Below are 12,702 nucleotides of genomic sequence, written 5' to 3' on the forward strand. Positions count from 1 at the left end.
GACAGCTGCCCACTGAGTGGCTGAACATGGGTAGTCAACTAGCAGTACTGTAAGTGTAAATGTGTGTGTGTGCATATGTGTTTACATGTGCTTGCGAGTTAGCATACATGTTTGTGTTTTGCTTCAGGTGTGCATCAGCTTCTCTCTCTCGCTCTCTCCTTATCTAACCTATCCTCTTTCTCTCTCTCCTTATCTAACCTATCCTCTCTCTACCCTCTCTCTCCAGCTGGTGGCAGTGTATGAGGAGCAGGACCCTCACCATGGAGGCGATGGCACCAGTGCCAGCTCAACGGGCACACAGAGCCCTGACCCCTTCACTGCCGTCGCAGAGCTCAACTCCAGCAACATGTCCGCCTTCCAGCCCTACCAGACCAGCAGCGAGATAGAGGTTACCCCCTCCGCCCTGCGCAGCAGTAAGTGTCAGACTAGGGGTACTTTAGTTTGCCACTTGGCCATTAAGTGCTCTAGTGTGTCACAGCTATTGAAGACATGTATCTGTAAGAAAGAAGAGAGGAAACACTATTGACCAATCAGCCCTGAACAAATCTGTTTTTATATAGTTTAGTGAAGTTTTTTAAGAGTCAGTTATAGAGTTGTGTCCAGGGAGTGGCTTTGCGGTGAGCGAGATGGGCAGGTGGTATCGTCCAGGGGGCTGTGGCTGTACCATCCACTCAATCATGCATGATGATGGGGGAGAAACAGACCGGGTCTCTGATTAACACTGACAGCTGAACCTGGGGGTCACCACGCACACACACACACACACGCACACACACACACGCCCACACACGCACACACACACACACACGCCCACACACACACACACACACGCCCACACACACACACGCACACACACACGCCCACACACACACACGCACGCACACACGCACGCACGCACGCACGCACGCACGCACGCACGCACGCACGCACGCACGCACGCACGCACACACACACACACACACACACACACACACACACACACACACACACACACAGAGGCACAGACACCCAGTACCATAACATTTGCCTCCATCCCTCCCTAAGTCCATCCCTCAACTCCACCCTTTCCTATAGGTCGGACTTAGATACATAACATGCTGCTCAAGTTTTTGGGGCTTGCCTGTTTTGCATGTTATTTTGGCATTAATACGTGTCACATATCATTGGAAACAATGTAAAAAATATATATATACAGTAGGGCAAAAAAGTATTTAGTCAGCCACCAATTGTGCAAGTTCTCCCACTTAAAAAGATGAGAGAGGCCTGTAATTTTCATCATAGGTACACTTCAACTATGACAGACAAAATTAGAAAATAAATCCAGAAAATCACATTGTAGGATTTTTAATGAATTTATTTGCAAATGATGGTGGAAAATAAGTATTGAATCAAGTCTACTGGCAAATCCTTTTTAATCCTTGTCATATGAAGAGGAATAATGAAGACAAACTATAGATAAAATGTATCGGCCATTGGACATAAACATTGCACAACTATTTGGCGATCGCAAATTCAACAATGAGTGGTTTGTAAGGAATCGGTGACAGTGGCAAACTGCAAGCTTTCCAACTCGGACGTCGGGAATAAACAGCTCAAACTGAGAAAATACGCTTTGAACGGTGATTCAACTCAGATTTGTAAATCCGGCACCTCTCTATTTGATGAGAAAATTTGCCCACGAAGGACCGCCGCGCCACATTCCTGTTCAAGCACATCACAACAACGTGAGTCCAAAAATGTCTTGTGCTGCTTCATAAATGATGTAGGATGCCAGAGATATGTATCCCGTAGCTAAGAAAGTAAATCTAAGTGAATGTTGTGTGGTAACCTGTTGGTAGCCCATGTGCCTCACCCGGATAATTTGGACTATTTTCATCAACGCGGTATTGTAAACACATCGTTCCTGGCCGGTGTGTGCTTGTTTACTAACTTTTTTTGTTCAGCTTTGAAAGTGCTACTGATAGTAGTGGTGGGGCTTGGCTTGCACGTGCAAATTCAGGACAAAAAAAAACATTCTATAATAGAATTGTGTTATTTGACATGACAAATTAAAAGCTTATTTAACTCATCAAATAGTGTTATATGACGTGTATCCTTTTTGACACACAGACCCAAACGGTGTTCAATGTGCCTCACCCTAATAATTTGGTCTATTTTCACCTCTTAATTTTGCCTACTGTTCTAACTTGGTGGTGCACATGTAGCCTATAACCTGTTTTAGAGAAATGTAATCATTGAATATTGTAAGAGCTTTCATTGTCTGTTTGTATGCCCCCTTTATTTATCCTACGATTCTGACTTGTTGTACAGGGAGTACACTTGTAAGAACGGCCCTTGTTCTGAATTCTGTTGCTGTACATTTCAAAAGTGCTGAACAAATAATTATATTGACTACGTCCGTCCTACCTCGCTCATTAATGTCTTAATCGGAATTACGGATTGACTCTTATCCGCTTGTCGTCCCCTTATGCCATAGTTTGTACATCTCAATAGTCAGTAGAAACCACATTTGTTTAAGCAAGTCAGCCATATCAGCTATGTTTTTTTTAAAGGCGGCAAATGAGGCTGAATGAACTGTTTCGCTGCCAGACAAGGCTCCGCTGAAAGCCAGGTGTAGCAGTGGTAAGGTGTTGGGACTGCTGTTGGGACTCTGCTGTTGGGACAGCTTTATGTAGTTCCTAACAGTTTGTGGGCACCGTTTGTCACTGTTACAGTGCAATTAATCTATTATTTAGTGTTGTGTAGTGGCTTTGCTGGCATGCATCCCACATGTTTTTGTTTTTCCCCAACAAGATTTACATGCTAAAATCACCACTGATTGTAACAGAAAAGTGCAATAACGATAGGAAAGGAATCAGAACGTGTTTGCAGACAGATATCTTCAAAGAAACATGGTCTATCACATCTCCCTCCTTTTTCCCCAACAAACACAAACCTCAAACAGACACAAACACAAATCTCAAACAGACACAGACACAAACACAAACCTTAAACAGACACCAACACAAACCTCAATCAGACACCAACACAAACCTCAGACAGACACCAGCACCAACCTCAGACAGACACCAACACAAACCTCAATCAGACACCAACACAAACCTCAGACAGACACCAACACAAACCTCAGACAGACACCAACACAACAGATGCCTCCCATGTTACTGGGTCTCTCCTTTGAACCAGTGATGTGGTGTTATTGTTTCTTCCACAATGCTATCTCACAGGGAGGTCTGGTACTGTACACAGCCCTCCGATGGGACTGCAGATTCTCCCCTCCCTTGGTTTTTATGAGCCATTGTGTATTGGAGGACTCTCTTTACCCCCTACTGAAACAGGTGTGTGTGTGTGTGTGCGTGCGTGCGTGCGTGCGTGTGTGTGTGTGTGTTTGTGTGTGTGTGTGTCTGTGTGTGTGCGTGTAAACTTCCAATCCTAGCGACCGTCGTTTTGGAATAATAGTACACCTCCTTCCAACAATCATAGCAGCAGGTATCCTGTTTTAAAGTGAACACTTTACGATTGTGTTTTATTGACAAAGTAAAGGAAGGTCATGTGCTGTTATATCTCGTCGGTTTGTTGTCCATCCCACTTTAGTTGATACACGTCTCACCACTATAAAACATTGGATGTGTCCCGAATTGCACCCTGCTCCCTATACAGTGCACTCCTTTTGAAGAGTAGTACACTATAGGAATAGAGCGCTATTTGGTATGCACCCAGTGTATACTATAGAGAACGAAAGCCACGCTCTCTCGTCCTCCCTCCCCTTCCTGTCTCACACATTTAAATGAGTGGTACACCAGCTACAAATTAGCTCTGGGACTAAGTTACAGAGTTTGCCCTCAATTGCCGAGTTGATTACCGCCTAAGACTGCACTTTCACTCTCATCCCCCGGTCCCATTGTGATAGAGCAGTAATATACTGCACAGCCTAATTAGACTCTGTGGATTGTTTGTGGTGGGAGTGTGTGTGTGTTTTTCTGTTTGCGTGTGTGTTCTGTTGTTATGCTTGTGTGTGATTGGCTGGACAGACAGATGGACGAATGCAGAATGCAGCCTGCGTCCCTTTTAAGAGGAGCGAAGCAGCAAATTACCGGCGGCGATAACACAAATCAGACATCAGAGTAGCACTGCCGGGCGGGCAGCTGTGCTGTGAAGCATAGCATTATAGATATGTGAAATAATCATCTTCAGAATCGTATTGATTGTTTTTCTCCCTCTCGTTCCGCCATCTCGCCCACCTCGGCAGCTCGTTTTAGATTTCCAAGCCGAAGGAAGCCGCGGAGGTCAGACTGTTAATAATTGGCTTGCCGATGAGATGTAAATTGCAATAATGAATGTAATTTGCCTGGTAATTATATGGATGGAGGTCCATTTCACTTGCTGCACATGAAAGTATAATCCTGCGGATAGAAAAAGAAAATGTAGCTATAAAATTGAAGAACGAAAACTAGCTTGGAATCCTAATGAACATTTGAACATTTCTTCACTTTGGGTTCTTTCGGCCTTGTTGATGCTTGCTAAGATCTGTACATTTCATGAACCCTATCCATATGAGTTGCATAAACTCTCTAGATGAGTTGCATTGACTCAACTTACAGGGTTGGGTAGGTTACTTACTAAATATAATCCGTTACTAGTTACCTGTCCAAAATTGTAATCAGTAATGTAAATTTTGGATTACCCAAACTCAGTAACATAATCTGATTACTTTAATCTGATTACTTTCTCCTTAAGAGGCATTAGAGGAAGACAAAAAGGATGCATCAAACTCGTTTGGTGTGTCATCATAGTGGTCTCTGAATTGTGATCAGACTTGCTCAGGTGGAACAAACTTAAACTTGCGGCTTTTTTCAATGCTGAATTGAATATCATTGAGAAAACAGAAAGGTGCCATAATAAATGTTTTCGCAAACATCCTTTCAAAATTTTAAGGTAATCCAAGAAGTAGTCATCTAGTTTTTCAAACGGATCTGTAATCTGATTACCTTATTTTTGTTTGGTCACTTAACTTAACTAAAACAGTTAGTTTTTTTGTAATCAGATTACATGTAACAGATTACATGGACATTATTACATGGAACTCATCTAGATTACAACCCTGTCCAGGGCCTGATGTTGAGGTATCAATGGACCGGTTGGCAAAGATAGAGGTGGTGGTAGTGTGTTTAAACCCTGAGCTGAAGAATTGTGCAGAAGCTACAGTGCTACAATGGAAAGATGCCCTGTCCAGTTGGGCAATGGTGGCATGAAGGACCGAGGCACTTATTAGAGGTGCCCGTACCATGCCTCATGTGCTGCACCCTGGGACACTGACTCCAATACTTTTCCTTCTCCAGAACTCCCTCCTGGACCTCTGCTCTGGCCTGATTATCCATCAAATCTACAGTACCTACAGCAAGAGCTGCTCTACCTCTATCAAACCCATATCCACTCACCCCATCCTGTTCAGAGGCCGCTGATGACACCTTTTGTGTGTAACGGGAAAAACAAACCAACCAGCCACTTAGGTGGTACTTATCTGGCGGCTATGCTGAAAGTGGAGTGCTCTCCCTTTGAGCACAGCCCCCACCCATCTCACTGCACATCAACCCACTGAAAGTACACAGACCTTGTTTTAAAACAAAACTACCACAACAGGAGATATGAGTGAAGCCAGTGACATATTATGATTGGCTCCCTGCTGGGTGTAAACCTGTTGTGATTCAACCCACTCAGGGATATCTTCTGTTTGGCCACCAGTTGGGCAATCAGCAGTAGTGAGGCTGGTTCCAGTCTGGTTGGTTGGCTGTTGGCTGGTGCGCTCTCTCCCTACTTCTAATTGAATCACTGAATCACTGTGATAATTACTTTATTCTTGCTATGTAACTACTATATATATATATATATATATATATATATATATATATATATATATGAAGTGCCATGGATGTAAAATGTGTGTAGAATGTACAGTAAAAGTTGTAAAAACAAAGTGTATTTTTGTCCTCTGAAGACCGGGGGTGGTGGATTCCATATAGAAGTCAGTAAAGGACACACAATGGCACCATGTTCCTGATATATAGAGCCCTGGTCAAAAGTAGTGCATTATATAGGGAATAGGCTGCAATTTGGGACGCTAACAATGTACTGTACAGCAACTCTGACAACAATCACTGCAACAGCAGGAACTCTATGTTGTAGCATTGATCAGTGTCTGTGGATGTTTGTCTATATAACCTCAGCAAAAAAAAAGAAACGTCCCTCTTTCAGGCACAAATCTTAATTGAAAAGGGTTTAAACTCTGTTTCCCATCCTTGTTCAGTGAACCAGAAACAATTAATGAACATGCACCTGTGGAACAGTCGTTAAGACTAACAGCTTACATGCAATTAAGGTCACAGTTATGACAACGTAAAGAGGCCTTTCTACTGAAACACCAAAAAGAAAGATTCCCAGGGTCCCTGCTCATCTGCGTGAACGTGCCTTAGGCATGCTGCAAGGAGGCATGAGGACTACAGATGTAATAGATTGCAATGTCCGTACTGTGAGACGCCTAAGACAGCGTTACAGGGAGACAGGACGGACAGCTGATCGTCCTCGTAGTGGCAGACCACGTGTAAAAACACCTGCACAGGATCGGTACATCCGAACATCACACCTGCAGGACAGGTACAGGATGACAACAACAACTGCCCGAGTTACTCTAGGAACGCACAATCTCTCCATCAGTGCTCAGACTGTCAGCAATAGGCTGAGAGAGGCTGGACTGAGGGCTTGTAGGCCTGTTGTAAGGCAGGTCCTCACCAGACATCACCGGCAACAACGTCGCATATGGGCACAAACCCACAGTTGCTGGATCAGACAGGACTGGTAAAAAGTGCTCTTCACTGACGAGTCGCGGTTTTGTCTCACCAGGGGTGATGGTCGGATTCGCGTTTATCGTCGAAGGAATGAGCGTTACACCGAGGCCTGTACTCTGGAGCGGGATCGATTTGGAGGTGGGGGGTCCGTAATGGTCTGGGATGGTGTGTCACAGCATCATCGGACTGAGCTTGTTGTCATTGCAGGCAATCTCAACACGTTACAGGGAAGACATGCTCCTCATGTGGTACCCTTCCTGCAGGCTCATCCTGACATGACTCTCCAGCATGACAATGCCACCAGCTATACTGCTCGTTCTGTGCGTGATTTCCTGTAAAACAGGAATGTCAGTGTTCTGCCATGGCCAGCGAAGAGCCCGGATCTCAATCCCATTGAGCATGTCTGGGACCTGTTGGATGGGAGGGTGAGGGCTAGGGCCATTCCCTCCAGAAATGTCTGGGAACTTGCAGGTGCCTTGGTGGAAGAGTGGGGTAACATCTCATGGTAAGAACTGGTAAATCTGGTGCAGTCTATGAGGAGGAGATGCACTGCAGTACTTAATGCAGCTGGTGGCCACACCAGATACTGACTTTTACTTTTGAATTTGATCCCCCCCTTTGTTCCGGGACAGATTATTCAGTTTCTGTTAGTCACATGTCTGTGGAACTTGTTCAGTTTATGTCTCAGCTGTTGAGTCTTGTTATGTTCATACAAATATTTACACACGTTAAGTTTGCTGAAAGTTAATGCAGTTGACAGTGAGAGGACATTTCTTTTTTTGCTGAGTTTAGTTATGTCTTAGAAGTAAGTTTTGAAAACTGAAGTTGAAACTTTTAACATGTTTTCGGAGATTTTCCATCGTAGCCTTGAACTTTTTGAGTTCATTTCTTTGGTCCCTCCCTCAGTACTCTGTGGGCTTGGTTGAAGTCCAGAAGCAGTGATTGCCCATTATAGATAAACTAACAGGGTTTGGTTTGAACTGCAAACAGGTAGGGCTGATACTGGGCTCGGATCTCTGATACTCATCTGTCTCTCGTCTGTACTCTCTCCATCTCGCTCTCCCCCTGTCGCTCTTTCACTCCTTCGTTCTGGTCCAAAGGCTCTCCTCTTCAATCTAGCACTTCAGTGGCAGGAGGCGCGATGCAATCTGCAAACAGTGGTATCAGAGAAATCAGGGAGGTGATAATAGTGACAGTGTGTGTCTGATTGTCCTGCTCTGGGGTGTGTGTGTGTGTGTGTGTGTGTGTGTGTGTGTGTGTGTGTGTGTGTGTGTGTGCGTGTGTGTGTGTGTGTGTGTGTGTGTGTGTGTGTGTGTCCATCTCTCTGAACAGTCTTCCTTTATTGGCATCTACTCTCACTCCAAACTCCTCTGAGCAAAGTTTGATACCACTTTCAAAAGATTGCTTATAAAAATGCATGCTTTCTCCTTAACGTTACATAGTACCAGGCAAAGGTTTGGACACACCTACTCATTCAAAGGTTTTTCTTTATTTTTACAATGTTCTACGTTGCATAGTAGGCTACCCAATTGGCTTCAGAAGAGCACACACTAGAGAGGAGTGGAATATGAGCTGGTATATTATATAATTATAACCATCACTCTCGACTAAAGCGCTCTCTCTTCCTCTCCCTCTCTCTCTTTCTCTCTGCACTCTTTGACTTTGAAGTGTCTTTGTCTGGCTGAGTTAGTGTGGAGTTTATTAGTTATGTCAACTCTTAATCACCCAGTGGGCTACATTAAAACCTCTCATGGCAAGTGAAACGAGAGGGAGGAGAGGAGGGATAGTTGGCCTTTAAACAGCACCGCTATCAAAGGAGAGGGGGCGTCGAGAGTCGTCGTAATGCAAGACTATTAGTCATAAATCTATAAAACTGCCAGCAATTTCATCTATAGCTTATTACTGCTAATTATTGTAACCATTGACACCGTTAAATGGTTAAGAGATGGATTTGGTCATGAAGTGTGAAGAGTGCTCTCTGACTGGTAAGGAACGTCCCCACTCATCACTAGTGGGTGAGTGTGTGGTTGTATGGAATGTCAGAGCGGGGCCAGTTAGCAGCAGAGCAGTGCAGAGTTATAGGCTAGGATGCTCCGCTCCTTGTGCTCATTCCCCAGCTCTCCCATGACTCGGAGAAAGGGGCAACTCTTAGCTGTTTCTTCCCACGCTCCAAGAACCTACCCTCTAACAGTCACGTCCCCACTCTGCACTTCTACAGTGTCGTAGTTTACAGTGATCTGTGGCTCAGTGTAGACAACTTTATAGCTTCCTGGTTGGACAGGAGAGAAGCTCTGCTGTTTGTTTGTCAGAGGTAATGTTACCCAGGAGCTGTACAGACACTAATGGGACAACTCATCACACACACACACACACACACACACACACACACACACACACTAAGTGAATTCCGGGACGTTTCTTTAACCCCAGTGGATCACGGGAAGCGTGGCTTGGAATGTTATGGTTGAGGGGGTTTGTTTTACAGCCTCTGGTCTGTCTGCGTGCAAGTGTTTATCAGGCTGTGGTCTGGTGTCATCCCAGCACTCAGTTGATACTAGACAAAGCCACTTAGGAGAGTTATGTGACTGTCTCTGTCTAAAATATGTAATCTCCTCCCTCTTTTGACCCCCAGAGGGTACTTAATGTACACTTGTTTACATCCAAGATAAAATACTGCTGAGGGCTTTATGGTTTAGAAAACACTCCGAAACATAGCTCAAGATAGAGACTTGTAAACACTGATAGACATAGCTGATCAAATACTAATGGCTTTATAGCTAAGGAAACACCCAAAACAACCCAAGATCAACAACCATTATCTCTTAGCTAAAGTGAACTATTGGTTTTTATTACCCCTTTTTGACATGTTTGTATTTAAGTAGATTTATGTACATTCCTTCTTGACACATTTATTTGATTTATTTGTATGTTTATGTTGTGTGCGTGCCATACCACACCAGCGCTATTGCGATTGCAGCAAATATATTCAGCTGTCACTGAATTTAAATGAAAAAATAAATACAAAATAAATGATTCAAGTCTGATTCACACCAGAGGATAAAACAAAGCCATGGCCTTGTCTGTCTATCCTCCCTTCATGTCTATGGTATACGTCCCAAATAGCACCCTATTCTCTATTTAGTGCACTACTTTCTACCTGGGCCCATAGGGCTCTGTCTGGGCAAAATTAGTGCACTAAATAGGGAATCTTGTGCCATTTGGAATGAAGCTTATGATAAAAGATTAGGCGCTATCATTAGCAATGTCACCAAGTCCTCTGTACGAGTAGGGCTGACGTTTTTCAACCCCCTAATTCAAAGACTGACTACAAAGCACAAGGCGTTTCATGTTGCAGTGCTTTGTGAATGCAAACGAAGAGCTGATAAAATCCATATGTTTTGATGTCATTCCCCATGGTTTGTCACACATACACACACACTTACCCCAACCACCCACACAGTTGACTGTCCACAGTAACACAATGTACTACACTGTCAAATCCACGTCATGTCAGTGACACATACTGTACTGTAACCTTTGACTTGTTGTAGTTGTTGTAAAATGTCTTCTTTGTTTGTTTCCCTCTCCATGAACATCTTAACTAGAGATTACAGTTCTCAGACCTTTCATTAGAACCACAATGAGTCGTGATTAGATTGTTCCAACCGCCATCTTATTTCCCATCTGGATGTGTTCTAATCGGCCCTGTAGGAAATCAGCCTCCTGCTGACAACTGGCCTCTCTCTCTCTCTCTCTCTCTCTCTCTCTCTCTCTCTCTCTCTCTCTCTCTCGCTCGCTCTCGCTCTCTTCTCCCCCCCCCCCCCTCTCTCGCTCTCTCTCTCTCAAAACACACACACACACACACACACATAACTCCTTCTGCTTGTTTGCCTCTCATCCTAAGCCAATATAGTGGGCTGAAAACCCCATTAAAATGACTTATTAGCCTTTAAGTTGTCTCAGACATGAATAGAAATGGGTTCCATTTGCATGGTGTGTGCTTCAGCTTTAGACAGAGGATCTTTTTTTCTCTCTCTCTTTTCTCTGTCACTTCTCTCTGTCTCTCTGTCTCTCTCTCTGTGAAGAATAGGCTGCGGTGGTGTAGTAAAGTGCACTAATTTGTCAGATGTGAGAGGTGCTCAGGTGATGGGGCTCTCAACCCCAATGAGGTGCACCCCACCCCAATGAGGTGCACCCCACTATTTACATCCGGGGCATGGAAGGGTCACAGCCAGCTCAAGGGCAATGTGGTTCTCAATCGGCTGTTCTCCTGAGGGATCAGCTTCAGCAGATTTGTGTCTCTTGTCTCTTTGTCTCATGACGCTCTTTACCCTCATCCTCCTCCTGTTTTTGTCCTCTTCCTCCCTCATTGAGTTCCAGTGGGATTGAAGTACCTGTGAAGTTTAAAAATATATATATTTTTACAGGGGGCTTCAAAGAGGGATAGAGAGAGAAAAGGCAGAGTGGAGAGATGGAAATAAAGACAGTAAACAGAAAGAAAGTAAGAAGTTGATTGAGACACACAGTACGCTATTGGGAGAGATGAGACAAAGCTGCAGTATTTGAGAGTACATTTGAGCATGATTTACGTGGCTTGAAAGTTTTAAATGAGAGTTATCTTGGCTTGGTACTCACTAAGTTAGCAGGAGTTGTTATTTTGGCTTGGCCTTACTGCTGCTGCTCGGCTACATGCTTTTGGCTGCTCCATCCACTCTGCAGAAGAGCTGAGTCCTGCTTATCATCAACTCTATAGACAGATCTGCAGAGATACAGTCAGCCCCATAGAGCTGTGTGGAAAACTAGACTAACATGCCAGTGCTTTTTTTGGCCAGGAATCAGGCGTTTGATCTTGAGAAAACAGCTTCATGTAATCTGTTAGTGTTGTTATTTTTCTCGTCCAGGCCCATATGTAAGCCTCCACACATGGGCTCTGCGGCCAATCTGGACATTAAGGGCTAATTGATTTGACAATGTGCAGGGCTGTAACGAACAGAGTTCCCTGTGTAAAGAGTTTAGCCAAATGTTTAGGAACCACATGTCACTCATTTGGCTTTGAAGGGATTTGTGGAATGAATGAACATCGAGGCCCATGCAGCTCATAAAAAAAGTATAATGTATGTGTTGTGTTGTGTTGTAATTGAGTCATATTGTGATCAGTTCTTTAAAGCTGGAATCCTTAATGGTGAAACTGCCATGTCCGTTTGCAATATTACCACAACCAATAAGTTACTGCAAACAACAAACACTGTTTTTTTTGTACCATGTTGCACGACACTCCTTAACAAAATAAAATCAATATCAACTGCGGATTCCATCTTTAAAAATGTATTTTAATGTATTTTTTATGTACTTTTTACCACTTTTCCTCCCCAATTTCGTGATAGCCAATTGGTAGTTGCAGTCTTGTCCCGCCTCTACAGCTCCAGTGCGGACTCGGGAGAGGCAAAGGTCGAGAGCCATGCGTCCTCCGAAAAACGAACACACAAAGCCACATTGCTGTCTTGACAACTGCTCGCTTAACCCGGAAGCCAGCCGCACCAATGTGTCGGAAGCGATACAGTTCAGCTAGCGACCGAAGCCAGCTTGCATGCGCCCGGCCGCCACAAGGAGTCGCTAGAGCACGATGGGACAAGGACATCCCAGGCGGCCAAACCCTCCCCTAACCCGGACGACTCTGGGCCGATTGTGCGCCGCCTCATGGGTCTCCCGTTCGCGGTCGTCTGCAACACAACCTGGGATCAAACCCGGATCTGTAGTGACGCTTCTAGTGCTGATCAGTGCCTTAGACTGCTGCACTACTCGGGTGGCCCACGGATTCCATCTTTAATAAACTCAATGTTTGGCAGAGGGACCGTGGGAA

General features: G+C 44.4%; 1 protein-coding gene across 2 annotated transcripts in view; it reads left to right on the forward strand.

The window, feature by feature from the left end:
• Positions 1-12,702, forward strand: part of LOC115104519 (partitioning defective 3 homolog) — a 581,101-nt gene that overhangs the window by 205,878 nt on the left and 362,521 nt on the right. For both annotated transcript variants that reach the window (XM_065007121.1, XM_065007122.1), the window contains exon 3: positions 227-413. In XM_065007121.1, coding sequence (XP_064863193.1) covers positions 227-413 — 187 coding nt within the window. The remainder of the gene's footprint in view (positions 1-226; positions 414-12,702) is intronic.

The sequence above is a fragment of the Oncorhynchus nerka genome, linkage group LG22, assembly GCF_034236695.1.
Source record: "Oncorhynchus nerka isolate Pitt River linkage group LG22, Oner_Uvic_2.0, whole genome shotgun sequence".
NCBI classification, from domain to species: Eukaryota; Metazoa; Chordata; class Actinopteri; order Salmoniformes; family Salmonidae; genus Oncorhynchus; species Oncorhynchus nerka.